At 38.9% G+C, this 18,621-nt stretch overlaps 1 protein-coding gene and 1 non-coding gene across 3 annotated transcripts in view; one reads left to right on the forward strand and one right to left on the reverse strand.

Annotated features, from left to right (window-relative positions):
• Positions 1-38: 38 nt before the first annotated feature.
• The window catches only part of LOC124794686, a 53,687-nt gene continuing 35,104 nt past the window's right edge, over positions 39-18,621 (reverse strand). Inside the window, exons 5-6 of one of the 2 annotated variants that reach the window (XM_047258232.1) lie at positions 15,889-15,916; positions 419-442 (exon numbers count right to left, since the gene is read on the reverse strand). In XM_047258232.1, coding sequence (XP_047114188.1) covers positions 15,911-15,916 — 6 coding nt within the window. In that variant the 3' untranslated portion in view covers positions 419-442; positions 15,889-15,910. Of the gene's footprint in view, positions 443-15,888; positions 15,917-18,621 lie in introns of both variants that reach the window. The other variant, XM_047258231.1, reaches the window with a different exon arrangement.
• LOC124796962 lies at positions 18,082-18,185 on the forward strand. The gene has a single exon (XR_007016855.1). It is a non-coding gene; the product is annotated as a U6 spliceosomal RNA (small nuclear RNA).

Raw genomic sequence — 18,621 nt, forward strand, 5'->3', positions numbered from 1 at the left:
GATAGTTACCTCTTAATTTTATTCTCTCAAAACACATGGTAATTACATATAATGAAATTAAAAAAGAACATTAAGAAACTTCACAAAATTAGTTATATCGTACACACTTTAGGTTGGAACTGAAGTTAGTACTGAACAGGCTGAAACAAGATTCGTGTTTGAAGAGTACAGTTACTGAAAGGTTACAGCTTTCGTGTGTAGAGAAGTTTATCTTGTATACTGCTGAACGAAAAAACGACTATGTTGATTTCTTTATTGATTTACATTCACAGAATTCTTTCTGTAAAATTTTGTTTTGTTGACTGTTATGAAATCTTACTGTGGTATTTGGTGGAAAATTTACAGAGAGATGTAATGGTCCTCTTGTCACCATTAGCTGTGAGGAGTTTTCTTCAAGAATATTAATTTTTCTTTCTTGGTTTCTTCTGTGTTTCTTTCTTGTCTGTAAAAAGCAGCACAGCAATGTAAATTCTTTGAACAAATAGCAGAGATTAGATACACATCTTGCCAGTTGGGAATGATTTTGAAATTACAGAATCAAGAAGTCAGTCAAGTTACATATTCCTAAAATGATAGTAGACTAGCTGTAATTGTTGAATATGGTTTCGTCAATAACAGTATACACACAAATGTTTATCAAACAATAGAGCAAATCTAATAGCATGGAATAATAATGTGAGAATAATAGATCGTTCCTACCACATAGAGAAGGCACTCAGTGGCTGACAGGCACAGCAGTCTCTTAGCAATGTGCCTATCTGCCACTGCCTCCTCTGTGTGGTAAGTAGCAATTCATCTTTTAAATATTGTTATCAAATTTATGTACGAATTACAAGTGGTCCCTGTTTGAATCTCAGAAATGTGACAGCTTTATTCATATATTAATCTGTAGTTCATACTTCTCCTAAAGCTACAAAGAAATTATTGTATTCCTCGTTTAGTCAGTAAATAGTAGAGATGTTGAGTTGCAGACAACAAAAGACTGCTAAACAAGTGAACTTTTGGCCAGGAAGCTGCCTTCTGAATTATTTAATTCAGGAGGAGGCCTTTTGGCCACAAGCTTACTTGTTTAGCAGTCTTTCGGTTGTTTTTGTCTGTGACTCATTGTCTCCACTACATGGTGAGTGGCAATCTATCCTTTTCGTAATATTGTGTGTACTCAGTAAAATTTATTAATTGGTAAATTGAAGAGTAGGCAGATTCTGGTGTGTTAACATTTCTATTGAGATGTAGCTAGTGTCTATTTCCTTGTAGAGATATGGTTTAAAATGAGTCCCGAAACACTTGTCTTTTCATCTCTAACAAAAGTGTTTTCATTTGCTTGGACCACCTTGGCCTATACAACTTTACATGCTATTTTCTCAGGCAGAAAAGCCACAATGTGTGCAATCATAATGAAATTATTGTTTTTTGCCCGGAGGCAATAAGCACCTCACAGTGTGTATGGCAAGCTTGTTCACAGCAGAATGTAGTCTTATTATGTACCCATTTTATGTGAAATGCTTGTGATCATAACAATCTTTATGCTCGCTCAGGAAATGGTTACTTGACAAGTGGTATAGATGTGGGATGTATATGACAAACATGTATGGCTAAATTCTGAGTGGCCAAATCAAAAATGTAAGGATTAGTTGCTCTTGCAAAAAACACACACACACACACACACACACACACACACACACACAAAGTGGTTATGCACAAGTGACTGAACTCGCAAAAATGTATGGGAGGTGTCTAGAAGACCCTTCCCTCAAAACGGATACAAAAAGGTAGTTATGAAAACAATACAGTGAAACCTTTATATAACGTTTTTCAAGGGACCACAAATTTTGAACACTGTACAGAGGAACACACTACAAAGAGGAAGGCTTCCAAATAATAATTATAGGGCATTACTGAAGATCAGGATACGACTAATCAGCTTTGACAAATGGTGCCATAGATGACATTTTAAATTTTCACAACATATGATATTTATTGCAAATGATCAATGTATCAAATGATTAGTTTTTTAAATTAAAACATGGGGCTCGGTAGGTGGATGGGTGAAAGTAAATGGATCAGTTTGTACAGTAAAAACTTATAACAGATTCTTAAGATTGACATTCTCCAAAGCTGACAGGTGGTATCCCATTCTTCAGTTGACCCAATTATAGAATATGAGCCAAATTTTGTTTATGATATGCTGAACAAATTACATAAAAACACAGTAAATGGCACAGATTATAAAAGCATTAGTTACAAAAAAATTACTTCAATAATTAAATTATCAAATGGAACTTAAATTTGCACGAAACTCTAGGAACCTAAGCAATCTAAAAATAACATACCTATGATTTTTTTTAAATATTCAAGCAGGGTTGCTTGTTTTCTATTTCTTCTAGACTCTATGGCAATCATTTCTTGCTCCAAATGAGCAAGTTGAACTACTGTTCTGTCCTCAAGTCTATGGGCCATCATGTATCTCCTGAATGTTTCAAAGGCTTCAGCTGCCTTAGTATAAGAGGGTACAGGGTCATCTTCCTTGTCACCGTCACTTTCACTACCACTATTACTCTCCAAGCTTCTCTCTGCAGTCAGTTCCTCAATACTTTGTACTCCTGTGGTTGCCACATTGTCATCCACAGCCAAGAAGTCCTCAAAAGTGACAATCACTGCCTATTAATTGTTGAAACTCTTGCAAATCACTTGCAACTTCTTCCACAGAAGCTGCCATCTCATTCTCACAGAAACCCGCTTTTGTGAAACAGTTTTTAATAGTTTCAGCACTTACTTCCCTCCATGAGTACATAATTAAATTTATTGCCTGTAAAATATTCAGTTTCAGTTGTGAGTTTTGCTGGCTTCCTGGTTTTCTTTGGTCCATCAAATTCAAGGCCTTTTTTACAAGGGCTGTCCTATATTTAACCTTAAGGGCGTGTATTATGCCCAAGTCCAAAGGTTGCAGACGGCTGGTGCAGTTGGGTGGCAGGAAAATTACTTTCTCTCAGAAAACGTAAAAATATTTCACTCGTCATCCATGCGTTGGCATTGTTTGTATATTTGCACGGAAACGTGGAAATATTTTTGAAGCACCTCGGATTTTTTGGCTTCCCGATAACCAAAGGTTTCAGTTTTTCACTGCCATCAGAGTTTGTACACAACAAAACAGTAAGACGTTCCTTGCTCTTCTTACCGCCATGGCAATTTTCCCCACGAAAAGTAAATGTCTTATCCGGCATTAAATTGAAAAACATGCCGGTTTTGTCAGCGTTATGTCACGCAGTTTGTAGCCCTGTATCAGATTAGGGAGAGTCTGCATCCATTGAGCTACAGTTGGTTCGTCCACACTTTTACTTTCTCCACATTCCGATTTGTACACACCACACCATGACGCTGTCGAAATTTATCAATCAATCCATCCATTGGACGCCTTAAAATTGTCAGTTCCTAACTGCAGTGATATTTGAAGCGCCTTCTCCTTCAAAATAGTTCCGTTTATAGGAATGTTTGCAGCACGTGCTTGCTGAAACAAAGTTAATAAAACTTTCTCCATTTCGTCATGTCGATTGTTTCAAACGCATACGTTTCAAATTTCCACAATTCTCAAACCCTTCCATTATTGATGATCTGTTTTTCATAATAGTGTTGAGTGTTGAAGCGGCCAGTCCCAATTGCTTCGCTAGTTCCACGCGACTCACGCCAGAAGATGCCTCCACTTTTTTAATAATAGAAACCTTCTCTTCCAGAGAAATATTCTTCCGCTTTTCACTCATGTCCACTGATAAAAGCTTTTAAAAAATGTTATATCGAAGAGACACACACTTACTAGGCACACGAACTGTTAGCTGCTCAGCTCACACAACACGCTACTAAGTACTAATACAAAGCATCGGCTGAAATGGCGCCAAAAAGATCGCAAGCAGAATGTGCGTCACATGTCATGTGACCGGGTTTTGCCGCTGACATATGAAATATGCTGAGCGCGGGCTTTTCGAGCCGGTGCAAACTGAAACCACAGAACGGAACCCGATGCATCTACATCCAGTCACTTAAACGTTATAAAGAGGTAAATAATTGAGCAGGGTTCCAAAAATATGAGCTTTACATGGGGAAACTGTAATATAGAGGAAATGCAGTAAAGAGGAAAATTTAACATTGTTTATATGGGCTTTTAGTCAGGACCGAAAAAAACGGACGTAACATAGAGGAAAACATTATATGGAGGAACGTTATAAAGAGGTTTCACTGTATTATGAAATTATGAGGAGTTCGAGTCACAGAATGAGTAAAAAGTATTCATGATAATATTGTGACCTTCATTGTGTTAGATAAAGTGCAATACTATAAATTATAATTGTCCTGCCATTACAACACATTTTTGCAAATATTTTTGTGCATTTTCTATACGTTAGATTAAGTTTTCGTTCTAATTTATGTGGATGCATGAAACTTCTTTTCGATGTTTGGCTGTTGGCAAGTAATTCTACAATGTGCCATGGCTTGTCGAATATCCTTTCTGTTGTGATTTGTGGCATACTGACACTCTTCTCTATGAGGACATACCATTTCTTACATCATTCCCTGAGGAGAGTTCTTTTTATTTTTTAAGGTGTGCCTTGCCAGTGGATTTGATGTTGCTGTAAAGATAAATCAAGAGTACTGAAGAGTGACACATCCATGAAGTTTCTCAATAAGTGAAAAGGCTGATTCCTAGACTTTCTTTTGCGGTGAACCCCTGATTTTTCACTTCATTTTACATTCTTAACCTACAGTGGTCCAGAGAATTGGGCAATATGAAACTTTTTGTCTTTGTGCACATCACCTCAGTCTGTCTCTGAAACAGTATTATGGGGATAAAACTTTTCTAATCTTTGAAGTCTTAAGTTCTGTTGTAATCATTTCCTGCAGCAATTTTTGAATAATTGAATACTTGTGGAGAAATTGCCCATTGTAATGTGTGTTGAGGTTCCTCACAAAGTTTTCATTTGTGTCTATTGTACTAGATTTAACAATGGTTTGTTTTCTGTGATAAGATTCCAAAACATATTCATTTCCTTAAATATAATGCCAATTTTTTCATACTCTCAGCATTCATACCTTCTAAATTAAAGCCTGGTGAGAACAAACACCTTTTTCCCAGCTACTGCCCCATTTCTCCACCAGCTGCATTTGCAAGGTGATGGAACTTATGATTCATCAGTGGCCATACCCGCTTTACTTCTCACTACCTGCCACATTCCACCCTCCACCCAGTTGGAAGCAGCATGCCAACATGCCGAGGAGACACTGGCAATCATGGGATCTTTTCGTAATGAGCCACTCACCCTCTGTCTACTAAGCGTAAACAGAACAAGGCTAATGATTCAACGACTCTCCCAGCTGCATCTTGGTCCCTTGTGGTATCATGTACTGAAGGAGATCAGTTCTTCACTATGGTTAATCCATTTATTATTCAGAAAGGTGTTGATGCAATTGCAAGACACGTGAAATCCTGTTATTGTTTATGTAATGGGACTTTGCTTCTGGAGACCATTCTTTTTCTCATGTCTGATCATATAGTGCTTCTATCGAAGATAAAAGCAGGCTATGAAATCATCAGTCCAACTGTACATTACAAACAGAATGAATTACTACTAGTATCACTTTACAACCACACTCAAATGTACTGTAAAAACACAGCCAAATGTCTTACTTGTGCTAGGGATGCTTACGAGGGTGATTGCCCGCCTCCTCCTCCTCACTGTATCAGTTGTAATGGTGACCGTGTCACCTCTTCTCGTGAGTGTACAGTGTATCTTGATGGGCAGACCACCCAGGAGAAGGAAAATGCATCTTATCCTGTCACATGCAACTTGTTTGCTAGTTGAAAGCCCTGCATTTTACCATCCAGTGTAGTACTGTTCTTGCTAGGCCTCGCTTCATGACGTACATTGTCAGAGACTTGTGACCTTCAATTCAGCATTGCACTTGTGAAATTGTCCACTATCACAGTAGCAAACCTTCCTCCTCCTCCAGCTGTGGAATGAGCCACCAAATCTTCACCTCCAGTGCCCAAATTTCCTGCTACACAATCGGGAAAGGATAAAACGAATACTCCTGCAAAGGCTAAAAGTCTCTCCAGCCAACAAACATCTGAGACTTCATCTGCTAACTGCAAAGGCTCTAAGAAATCAAAGGCAAATGGTTTTCTTGCCTGACACGGAGATCCTCCTAGGATGCTCTTGGAATTGCAGCATTGTTTTCTGCCTTCAAGAAACAAAATTGCATCCTTACAACTGCTTTGACCTCTCGCATTTTCTCAAATTTCACTTTGAAACGCAACACCCCCCCATCCGCCCGAGGATGGCCTTCCAACTCATGTGGGAGTCAGCATAACTGCCAATAACTTAAATGGCTAACATTACATTACAACATTCCTAAGGCTGACTGGAGGCTTTACTCTTTCCTGGTGTCCTTTGATGAATACCATTTCCCAGCTGTGGTGACCAACTAAATAGCTAATGAACATTACCCTTACAGCATTATCATTACAGCTGCAGAACATTCCTTACCTTACACTTTACCATACTGTGTCCAGGTTGCCGCCTGGTGGACTGAGGTGTGTTGCGACGCGATTCACCCCCCACACGGAGACATGCTCTTCATGTTTTTAACAGACATCCTATGGTGGTGAACTGTATTCATTATAAACAATTGCGTGTGCAATGTCATTCCATTCTTTGTGACAGCAAAAATGATAGCTGAATTTCCTTTACTAGTTCTTCTAACAGTTTGTCCCTCTTCTGTCGTGTGGGCCAACCTCTGTTGCCTCTAGGTCCAAGGTCAAATCCTCGATTCCCGGCCTGACCGTAACAGATATCATTGTGGACCCTATTGCCATATCCAACAACTTGGACTGCTATTTTGCGGTGATTTCGAGCTCCACCCACTCAACCAACTTGTTCCAGAAACAAGTGGGGGGTGGCTTAGATGATATCCTTCTACTCTCATAGTCGTAATGCTACAATGCCACCTTTACTATGAGAGAGCTAGATTATTAGGGTGTATACCGGGAAAAACTCGGGAATTTTTTCATCGGGGAGAAAACCGGGAAAAACCCGGGATACTTTTAGAATTCTGGGAATTTTTCATTGTTTAAGTTTTCATTTAAATTTTTGTAATTTTGACTGGTAAGAACCGATACTCTAACAAAGGATATTACTGTAGCCTGCAACTGCAGAATAATACTTAAACAGTAAAACATAAACAAGAGGAAAAAACGAAAATAACTTAAATTGCAAAGGAAATGCGCCATATACGACTTCGACATACAGTGCTCATGTAAGCATCTGCCAATTGAAAATGTGTCAAAGGCTTTAGGAAGACTATGCAGTGCTTCATAACAACAAATTGCCTTCAATGAGGGTGAAGTCCCAACTGTTTACATTCGATTTGTTTTAGCAGTTATGAGCGGGCTCATGCGCATGCGCAGTTGAGTCATGTTTGAGTAGTAGATTCTCCCGCTTCTGGCTACAGGAATGTGGCTGTTGGCTGTGCAAGCAGTCGCAGCAAACAGTCGCAGCAAGCAGTTCGATGCTACCAGGGAAAGGGGGTGCCAAATTCATATTCTTGAGGAAAAAAACTTGTTTCACAAAACGCCTAGCATCCAGGTGTCTAGCATCCATCGATATAATGTATCGATTATTCATATGATTTTGAAATGCCTCCCATGTTTGTTTTTGAACACATTTTAAGCTGATTTCTGAATGAATAAGTTGACTTTTGAATGAATGCATGCATAGTGCACGTGATGTCTCTGTCAGTAGAATCCACGTCGCATCTAGAAATAAACTTTCCACAGACCAAAGGGGACGGGGCTATATGAGCTTGAGGGAGTAAAGCCGAACGGATGAATGCCAGTTGCTGTCCAATTATGTGGTTGATTGGGTTTGCGAATGCTCAGCATTGTTATAATTACTAGCGAAATCTATAGATTCAGACTACCAGAATGGAAATAAACGACTGACAGGAATAACAGGTGAGAAAGATTACGTATTATCTTCTCGGTGTATCCAAGAAAATGAAATTTTGACAGAATTTTTGGCCAGATTGCTACACTAGTAAGGACCAGTAGTACAGTCCCCGGCTAGCAGCTGGATAAGTTCTATTCTGGAAGCAATGCTGTTCGAACATGTAATAGCGCCTAACCGGAAAATAATCGCGGGATAACTAAACCTGTGATTCTGGTAGGCTTACTGAAGTTAATCGGCAAACAAATTTTGATAGTGGCAGCAATAGCTACAGAATTGGTGATGACAAGATTGATTGTTAGAACGAGGGAGGAGAAGAAATGGGGACATCACATAAATTATGGAAGAATAAGATGATTCCAAATTTATATACAAATTTCGTAATGTTACTTTTCGATCTCATGCTTGAGAAGCTGGTGCGTATGAATGAAATGTGAAACTATTTCCTAACATAAAGCTTTTTGCTTGTAGTAGGCCTAATAGGCATTTGATATTTGTACTTATTGGATTATATTCTGCCGTGTTATAAAAATGGCCATTTGTGCCAAAACAATCTCGTTTATTTGGTGTGTTACAAAATTGCTGCTGTATTAGAAAGGCCTATTTTGTTTTATCCAATAGACAGTGATAAAATAGACGTTATCAGATCGAGAAACCACACCAGTTTTGGGTATCATTTGTATAAACAGCTTTTTGAGTACTAGATAACGACATTTCGATTTTTCATGTAGCAAAACGTTTGACAAAGTTTGATGAGGTAATAGATTCTTTCGCAGAAAGGAAAGCACACCATGTAAGGCTGTAGCAAGATTTGAGAGGAAAAAAGTGCTTGGAACTAAGGTTTGAAGAAATGTGTAATTTCTTGTTTATCTCTTGTCAGTATTGGTTTTATATATCCTATAATTAATTTTAAGTCACAAAACAGCAAGTTCTTAACGAATAGGCAATAAAGAGTTCGGATTTTCTGAAGAGTTCTTGTTCTCTTGATTACAAATAATCCCGTCCACTGTTAATTGCGAGATTTTTTAAGAGGGGCAGGCTGTCAAACTGGCCGACTGGGAGCAGGAGAAGCGCCATAGGACATTTAAATTTCCACTCTCCTGAATATAGTTTGGATGTGCAGTAGAAAAATGCTTTATGAAGAGGTATGGCACTTCACTTCGGCATACTTAAGACCAAATAATGTCTTGCATTTCCTCAAATACATATGTTTTATGTTGCAGACTTTTCAGAAAGTTGTGCACTACCCCAAGATGAACGTATTTTGAAAATTCGATTTTTTTAGTATTGACCCGGTTCGCAAATGCCGTAGACCCGGGGCGGGGCTGATGCACAGAGCAGTCTGAGTTATAGTGGGTAGTTTCCACGTGACCCGTGTTTACATTTAGTGATTTTCCGGTTTCTCCTTCGTTTACTCTCACGTCAAATGAAAACAAAATGAGTATTGAGGCCGGGAGCTATCAAGTGAATTAAAACACATTCACATAATTACAGAAGCCTGAAATACGTCATTAGTTTCAGATTTTATTTTATTTCCACCTTTCTGACAATCGAGCATTAATGCCTTGCGGAACAATGAAGTTATTGACTGTTTGCTAAAGAAATTTGACTTTTGTTAATCTTTTCCGTAGAGGCAGTCAATGTATTTGAAACGAAATGTTTAATTCCACAGTGCACAGTTTCATTTTCTAGCACATATGGCATTATGCCATAATAAAGAACCAAACATGATATAATACAGTACTGGTACTCCAAGAAAATTTACATTCCGAAAACCACACTGAAAAGCTTAATATCAGGTCGAGGTCTACTTCATTGGGAATATGGACATACGAATGTGCCCTTTAAGTATGCACATTTAATTATATGGTTCAAGAAATTCTGATGCTCTTGCAGTATCCTCTAATGTCTTGTTTCTTTTATGACATACTGTATGATCATTCAATGTTATACATGTACGTACATATGGGCTTCCTACGTCGTGATAGCTACCAAAGTGCGGTGTTACCTGTGCTCTCTGTCAACTGCTGAAATGAACCTATTTCTAACATGTAGTGGAAAAATATTGTGAATAGTGGTTTGAAAAGCATTACTTTCAAAGTAAATATCCTTTTATGTAAGTTGAACTATGTGCAAGAATGTAGCATGAATTTATTAAATCAGAGCGTTTTACTCTCATTTAAAAATCAGCTCTTTGATGACTAGCCATTTAGAAGAATTTCGAACCCTGAAGATCAGACATTTCTGTCATTATTAAAAATTTTACTGGCACATTTGTGTGATATATCTTAAGTGTAACAAGCAGAAAAAGATCAACAGTATGTGCAAAAGCTAAGCTTCTTTCTCATCTTGAGACCAATATTATAGTGAAAGCTTTTCTTTTCTTGTAGCAAAACTGTGTATATTAATTTAAACTATTAACTTTCCCTGTTTGTGTGTTCGTGCTACTTAACAGTGATGTTACATCACGAGTCCTATGCTCTGATTATCGGCTGGCGAGATCACGTGACATGAGCTACAAACTGCTTACAAAAGCGCATCGAAATCTCGATTTCAGTTATACGGAAAGTAACATGCGGTGTTTGGTGGAATTCCCATGTATATTTTGGTAATACGAAAATACGCAGCGTACATGTTGCTGCACATCAAAGATATTTCAAATAAAGTTTCTTTTTCCCTGCGTTTAGTTTTCTAAAGTGCCGGGAAATTGTACACCCGTGTATAAAACTCAAACCATTCAAAGGATTGATAAGGGAAAATATACTGTCATCCGGGAGAAAATGTATTTTTAACCGGGAAATCCGGGAATTTTTTTTCCTTGTTCACGTATACACTGTATGCTCTTACTTCATCCCGATCTTCTGCCCCAGAGCCGGACGATGTTAACACTCAGATGTTGCAGCACACTCCTCTTGCGAAGAAGCAGTTTCTCCTTCATAGGTGCAATAGCATTTGGGCAGATGGCAAGTTTCCCCGATTCTATTGTGAAGCCACCATCATACCCGTACCTAAGCCTGGTGAGAACAAACACCTTTTTCCCAGCTACTGCCCCATTTCTCCACCAGCTGCATTTGCAAGGTGATGGAACGTATGATTCATCAGTGGCCATACCAGCTTTACTTCACACAATCTGCCACATTCAACCCTCCACCAGCTTGGCTTTGTGTGGTGTCCCCTGTTCACCTTGAACTTCATTCACTTACTGGGGCAGCTACTCTTGATCTGGTCTATTGCAGAAGTTTCTTGACCTTTGCACACAATGTAGCAATAGCACCTTTGTGTACACTAATGCCTCTGACTGTGGTGTCAGATGTGGCTTCATCATTGGCACCAACCATTTTCGATATCACCTTCTAGAACACTGCTCAATATTTACAGCAGAGCTCTTCACCCTGTACAAGATCACCCATTACATCTGGTGACAAAGGCTTTTTAATTGTCGTATGCTCTGATTCTCTGTGTCCTTCAGAGCCTCTGGATGTTGTACACAGTCCATTATTTAGTGCACCTTGCTGTCTGTTGAGAGAACCATTGTGATATTCATGTGGGTTGGTCTGATGGGAAATGAGGCTGCTGGACGCTGCTGCCAAGGCTGCAGTCCTACCTCGGTCCGCTAGCTTTTCCATCCCTTCGGATGATCTCCATGTTGCCATCTGTGGCAGGTGTTGGCGTCATTCCGGCATCATCACTGGTCTTCTCTTCATGGGACCAAGCTCCAGGGAATTAAACGTCTTCCAGCAGTTTGGCCAACCTCCTCTTGGCTCTCTCGCCACAAGGTAATTTTAGCTAGGTTATGTACTCGGCATTGTTGTTTCAGCTGTCACCATTTAAGTGGTGATCCCCCCCCCCCCCCCCCCCCGGCCACAACTTTCTTCATTGTGGTCAACCTTTTGACAGTTGCCATTTCCTGACTGAATATTTTCCTTAACCACTGATGTTCTAATGTAATGTTTGCCATTTAAGTTATTGGCCATTGTAGCAAACGTTGACTTTTCCCAAGAGGAAGTCGTTGGTCTTGACTCCCTTTCCTTCCGTCAATTGGACTTAATGTGTATTTTAAGTTCTTTTACGTCTTGACTTAAGGTTATGACATGGGCACTTAAGACCTCAGTTGTTTCTGTGCCCCAAAACAAAAAAATGCCAGTGTGAAATGCCATTCTGACTAAAGAGAACTAAAATGTTTGGAATGTGGGTTGTTTGCTAAGGGGTCTTAAAGACTTCTGCCATGTATCAAATGTGTATGATTAAAAGATTAACAAAGAAAAATAATAAATTTTCACCTCCATCAATTTTTTCCTAAAGAAAGTCAATTTTATTTTAGAGAATTAAACAGAATATAAACTACTATAAATAACTTTTAAAACAATGTAATGATAAAATGGAAGGCTGTTGAGTCCAAGAGACCCCTGTTATGCACCCAATGGTTAGACTTGAGTGCAAAATAATCACTGAAGGTAAGTGTGAAAGACTGGATGTAAAATAGGGTAATCAGGTACTATTACAGACAACTGACATCAGTAGCTACAGTGGCAAAACAATTCAGAAAACATTGTAAGGTTCCTCATGTTGTTGTAATTGGGAGGCACTTGTTTGCAAGCTATAGAACTGGATTTGTTTCACCTCTCCTATTAACTTGCAGAATAATTCAGTTAAGAGCAGCAGATGGATGTACATATTGCTGCAATAACATGAATGTATTAGTGTTACAAGGGATGTTAGCAAACAGGGAAATATTTTTGTTTAGCAAGTGTGACAGTAAAGAAAATGCAGATTCTCGGGATTTCTGTTACATTCACATGTGTACAAAGATACAGAGTATTAATAGAAAAAAATACAAAAGTGTTGTACAACACAGCTTTAGATGTGTGTTGAATAATGTTTTGAAGGACAAGACGTATTGGCTCAATAGCCGTGTTTAGTTGCAATGAATGGAAAGAAATTTTCGTTATCACAAGGGTAGTCAAAGCCTTACTGACAACTAAAAGTTGAACAAAGCCAAAATGAGTAAGGGAGTTAATGAGCAATTTGTTCAGTGAATTTGAAGTTAATTTGCACCATTGATCTGACAAAATAATTGTAAGAAGTTGTCTTTCTTAAAACTAGCAAACCATCTACACAGATGCTCACCACTTGTGCTAGCACTGAAATGGAAGCTGACTGAATGAAATAGTGAGTTATCAGAAACTGGCTATGGAAGATGGTAATATGGATTTTTCTTTCCATTATCATAAGAACCCTGAAATGACATTGACAAATAGAAAATTAACTAAACTCGACTAGATAGAACTGTTTATTGAAAAAGCAGATGCCAGTTTACATTTGCAGGAAGTATCTTAGGCAAAGGAATTTGGCCTTGGAAAAACAAATTTACAGAAGTCATTAAAACCAGTAATTAAGTATTGCGTGTTGGTCTGGGACCCATACATTAGAAAATATCCCAAAAGCAACAGATTTCATGCTAATTAAAGTGTCAGAAGAAAATTAATTTGAAGCTCATTATTAAAATTCCAAGAACACATGTTACCTCGACATGTATCTGGTAAAATGAACAAACTTATATAACAGGAAAAAAAGAGCTTCTATGAAGGCTTACGTCAGCTCTTCCTGAATACCATGTATGAATAGAATGTAAGAAGCGAAACAATTCTAGTCAGTGTACCCGCCATTTTCTCCAGCAAAATCTGTTTTTACGTTACCATATCTTGCTTTCTGCTCTTGTAGTGAACACAATTGGATTTAAAATTAAGTTTGGGAAAAACAAGCAGGTAAATTCATTCAACTCTGCAAAGGAAGTCTCATTGAATGCACTTAACAAGTGTTTCTACTGTTATGTTGTGTAGCTGTCTCGAGCAGTATCGCCCCATTTTGGAATGTGGATGTCAAAAATGGGACTATGTTGCTTCAGTCAAGATACAGAAGCTGCAAATGCTACAGAACACAGCTATCTGGCAAGTGTTAGATGCATCACACTTAATATGGCTTGGTTAGTTTCGCATGAAACAGCATCCCATCATTCTTCCAGTGATCCAAGACACTGGGAACCAACTATTATCTTTCCTGTTGTACTTGGCAAAACTGGCAGATCTGGAACCTTGGGGACGTATGATCGGAATGAATCCTTGAAACACAAGTGCCCCTCATGGCTGCTAATGGGTTGAGCCCATCCTTTCCTAAGTAGTCATCTTTGCAACCTACAGCATCCAAGCAATCAGTCATCAGTAACTAATCAATTACGGTTATAAGTCGGTGTCTGGAAGGTTAAAAAATTACACAGGTGTACAGTATTAAAGTAAATGCCGAGTGGCAAAAGCCACTTCAATTTCAAGAAAATGTGCACACTTAATAATGCAGGAACTGAAAGGGTGAAATTTTCATTCTCTAGGAATAGGCCTGCCATCACATAAACTGCAGATTCTGGGCACCGAACATTTAGGTCAAATCACATTATTTTCGCAGGCACATATAAGCTGTCAATAAGTGGACTGAAAGAAACACAACCATAAGTTAAAAGGTCTAAACAAATATAAATGATACAAACATATGCAAGTTGGTGTACTGTTGTATCACTATATAACTTTTGCAGTGCGAATGGATGGAATGAAACAATTGCACAATTGGCTTGCTTGAGCGTAACTGACGGGTGAGGAAGCAGTATGATGCATGAGATCATAGCAATTTGGCTGCTTCTTATTGTTCACAATAAAGAAGTAAAATATGTACATGGGAGGGGCATAGCAACATGCTTGCCCCCCTGTTCTTCAAGTGTAAGGGGCAGACTAATGGAAACAGGACAGATGGAAGAAAGTAAATTATTTATTTTAAAAATAATCACCATAATTGTTAATACATTTATTCCATTGTGAGACGAGACCACCAATGTCTTCATGAAAAAATGTTTGAAGTTGCATATGGAACCATGATTGTACCTAGATGGGAACTTCGTTGTTTGAAGCAAATCAATGGCCATGAATGTGTTTTTTCAAAGCTCCACAAATACGGAAATCACATGGGAAGAGATTGGGGCTGTTTGGAGGATGTGTAAGGGATCCCTAGTGAAACTTCTGCAGCAGAGTTAGAACAACCTTGGCAACACATGGGCGAACAACATGGTTCCGTAAGCAAGACATTTTTCCATGAAGGCATTGAATGTCTTGTCTCTGTGGGATAAATGTATTATGTTATGGCAACTACCTTCAAAATAATAAAGTTTACTTTTTCAATCTTTTTTTCCACCTGTCTTGTTTTCATTTGACAGCCCCTTACATTAAAAAAAGGAAACTACATATATGCCAGTCCTTATCGAGTTTTTACGATGATTTATTAAAATCAATTTCCCAATCACCTGAATTTCTCCATACATGAAACACATTTATGCTAGTCAGTTGCATAAAAACCCCACCAGGATGCCTGCAAACACCCTTAAAACTAGGACAAATCTGGGGAAACCCAGGCATATGGGAGCCATACCTACGAAGGCAACACTTCACGAGACAGAATTCTCACCAAGGCTACCATTTGCAATGGGACTGCATACATGTGTAGTTTTGCCACTCAATCGGCAGCTTCATTTCTTTTTATAGCATATTTTTAATGCCTGGAATTTGTTGACGTAAACTTTCCTAACCCCTAAGCATTAACAAGAAATGTAAATTTAATTTTGCTTTCTTTTTCATCTGTACTAGATTTAATTTTTAGAGGGTGATCTCTCTTTAAGACTCCACTTCATTTTGTAGACGTTGTGTTCAACTTTCATTTATGACACCACAATTAACTCTTTTCATGTTTGCAAGGAGGAGGAATGAATGTTCCTCTAGGAAAAATGCAACAGGGGTTGCACAAGAGTGTATTTGTTAATGTCAAAAATAAATTGATGGATCAAATTGTTGTTGTAACTTACTACCATTGACTTGTACCAGGTATTAGCCCTGAAACAAAAATATCAATATTGTAGCAAACAATCCACTGGTGAAATATCAATATTCTTGTATTGATTTTTTTTAGCTTTGTTTTTACAACTAAAGGAAAACATGAAAATGCACACTCCAATTGCTCCAGCAAATGTTGATTTTCTAACTACAAACACGTCATCCCAACAATGGATGTTCCTACATTTTTGAAAACGTCTGCATGCTGTCACACACTGTATAGCTCCATGATGGTCATACAATGATCTCCAAACAATGAGACCCCTCAAGAAAAATAGTGATTTTAAATTAATTATGCCTCCTGAAATTTCAATTCCCCCCTCCTACAAAGTTTATATTACTCTAATTCTTTCTGCTAAGTCTTCTGTAAGTTTTATCTAATTTTTATATCTTATTGTTATTTTGAGGCCTTTCAGTAATAATTTTCCAGCTATTTTAAATCATAAAAAAAATCCAGGCCAGTTGTTTGCAGCTCATTTTTCATATTCATAAACTAAATTAATTCTCACTATAGTTGGAGTCACGAACAATGGCGGTCAAGTTTAAGCTTGTTCTGACCATGTGTCATGCATTCTCCACCAACCAGTGAGCATTCAGCATGTTCTGAGCACTTTGCTGAAGTGCCGTAGCTAGTGTGAGCATTGAATGTGATCATAGTGAGTTGTTTAGCAAATTTCGATTCCATTTTTTGTGAGTTGTCATTGTTGAATGTGGTTGTCAAATTTTGCTTAAGCAAGTGAGACATAATTTGCAGGCTATACACTTTCAAGTGGAAAGCATGCTCATGCACACACCACAGCTGTTGCTTGGAATGGTCAACAATACAATCCGTGTTGTCTGTGCCTTGATATGCGCTAACCACCATTGTTTGTGGATCAGACAACAGTAACAATTGTGACCCCTCTCCACCTGAGTGTGCCACTGCATAAACTACCTTTTGAGACGTTCTCTCTCTCTCTCTCTCTCTCTCTCTCTCTCTCTCTCTCTCTCTCTCTCTCACACACACACACACACACACACACACACACACACACACACACACCACGGCTCAGCTTATGGAGTATGGCAGTAGATAATGACACAATCCAACATATCTTGCTTTCATGAAATTGTGACCATATATACAGAAGAAACTGTTGTCGTGTATGTGGATGTCTTAAACTTTGTTTTCATACAACTATATTTAAATCCATTTATCTAGTCATTATTTTGGTTGTAGTTGTCTCCATGAACTACCCCTCAATTCAGTATGCACCTGGATCACAGCATAATTTTTAAATTATCACTGGTGTAAATACACAAATGTTGTTTCAGAGCAATAGTAAACATCACTTACAGTGCTGCAAGTAAAAATTATTATTACTATTGGGTAAAAAGTGTGCACAAAACTGTCACAAGAAATATTCTTGGTACAAAGAAATTTCCCACAGTTGTGTACAAATTTATTAGTCCCCTCTTAGTTTCTCAACCTGCATAAATGGTAGTCTAAAAATCCAGATTTTATGTTTGTCTACGATAGCATACTCATGTCAATTGTGGTCATACCTCATGAGAACCATTGCTCTTTCAAGAGTTCATGTGTGGCATACTCAGAGCCCCAAACTATTGCTCTCGCATCAGGTCCTTGCTGCTTCCCCTATGGCCCCTCCTTACCATCTCAGTGCCCTTGCATATGTCAGTCATCCTCCTGGTTTCTGCTATCTCATATAATTTCGTTCCTCTTTTTCAGTATTTTTGCTCCCCTCTTATGGGTTTTACATCCTTTTCTAAATTTTGTATCCGTATTGAGTCAACTGGGGAACACCCTACTTAATGTCTTCGGTGTGTGGCCTTACCACCTCTTACACCTTTTACTCAATCCCATCGTTCTTTTCACACTATATAGCCAGGATGTCCCCCCAACAACACAGGAATCGACCTTCTGATACCTGAACTGCTTCCTCGCTGTGTATGCCTAGGAGCGGTTGCTCGTCATTCTGGAGCATCAGAACGCCCAGCAACAGTCACTATGCCATGTGGCCTTTTCAGTGGCTAGTGTGAAATTCATTAAGCTTCTACAAACTGGCTGTTCCTCTACGGCCGTATCTTTAGTTGGCAAAGGAGAAGGGGAAGGGACCAAACTGCGAGGTCATCGACCCTGTGGCCTTCCCTTCCCCGATTACTCTGTACTCGCTTCGGCGGTACATATACTAAAACTGGAACGATACAGAGATTAGCATGGCCCCTGCACAAGGATGACGTGCAAAATCGTGAAGCGTTACAAATTTTTATCTCTCGTTCTCCTGAGACATCCGTTCATGCCCTGGGGAGTCATTTCTTCTGTGTACAGACTCCTTGAGCAGTCTACAAGCTATCGACCAGTGCTACCCTTATCATCCTTTGGTAGTAACCATCCAGAAGTTCATCTGCCCTGGAACAGTCCAGTCGTTCAGTGGTGTTTGTCTGGACGCCAGGTCATGCAGATCAGAATCCCAGGCAACGAACTTGCTGACAGGCTGGCCAAACAGGCCACGTGGAAACTGCTTATGGAGATCGGCTTCACTGCAACTAACCTGCGTTCATTGCTATGCCACACGGTTTTGTGGCTTTGGGAGGCGGAATGGCATAACCTCAGTACGCACAACAAACTGTGTGCCATTAAGGAGTCTACAAATGTGTGGAAGACCTCCATGTGGGCCTCTCGCAGGGATTCTGTGGTTCTCTGT

The sequence above is a fragment of the Schistocerca piceifrons genome, chromosome 4 (assembly GCF_021461385.2).
Source record: "Schistocerca piceifrons isolate TAMUIC-IGC-003096 chromosome 4, iqSchPice1.1, whole genome shotgun sequence".
NCBI classification, from domain to species: domain Eukaryota; kingdom Metazoa; phylum Arthropoda; class Insecta; order Orthoptera; family Acrididae; genus Schistocerca; species Schistocerca piceifrons.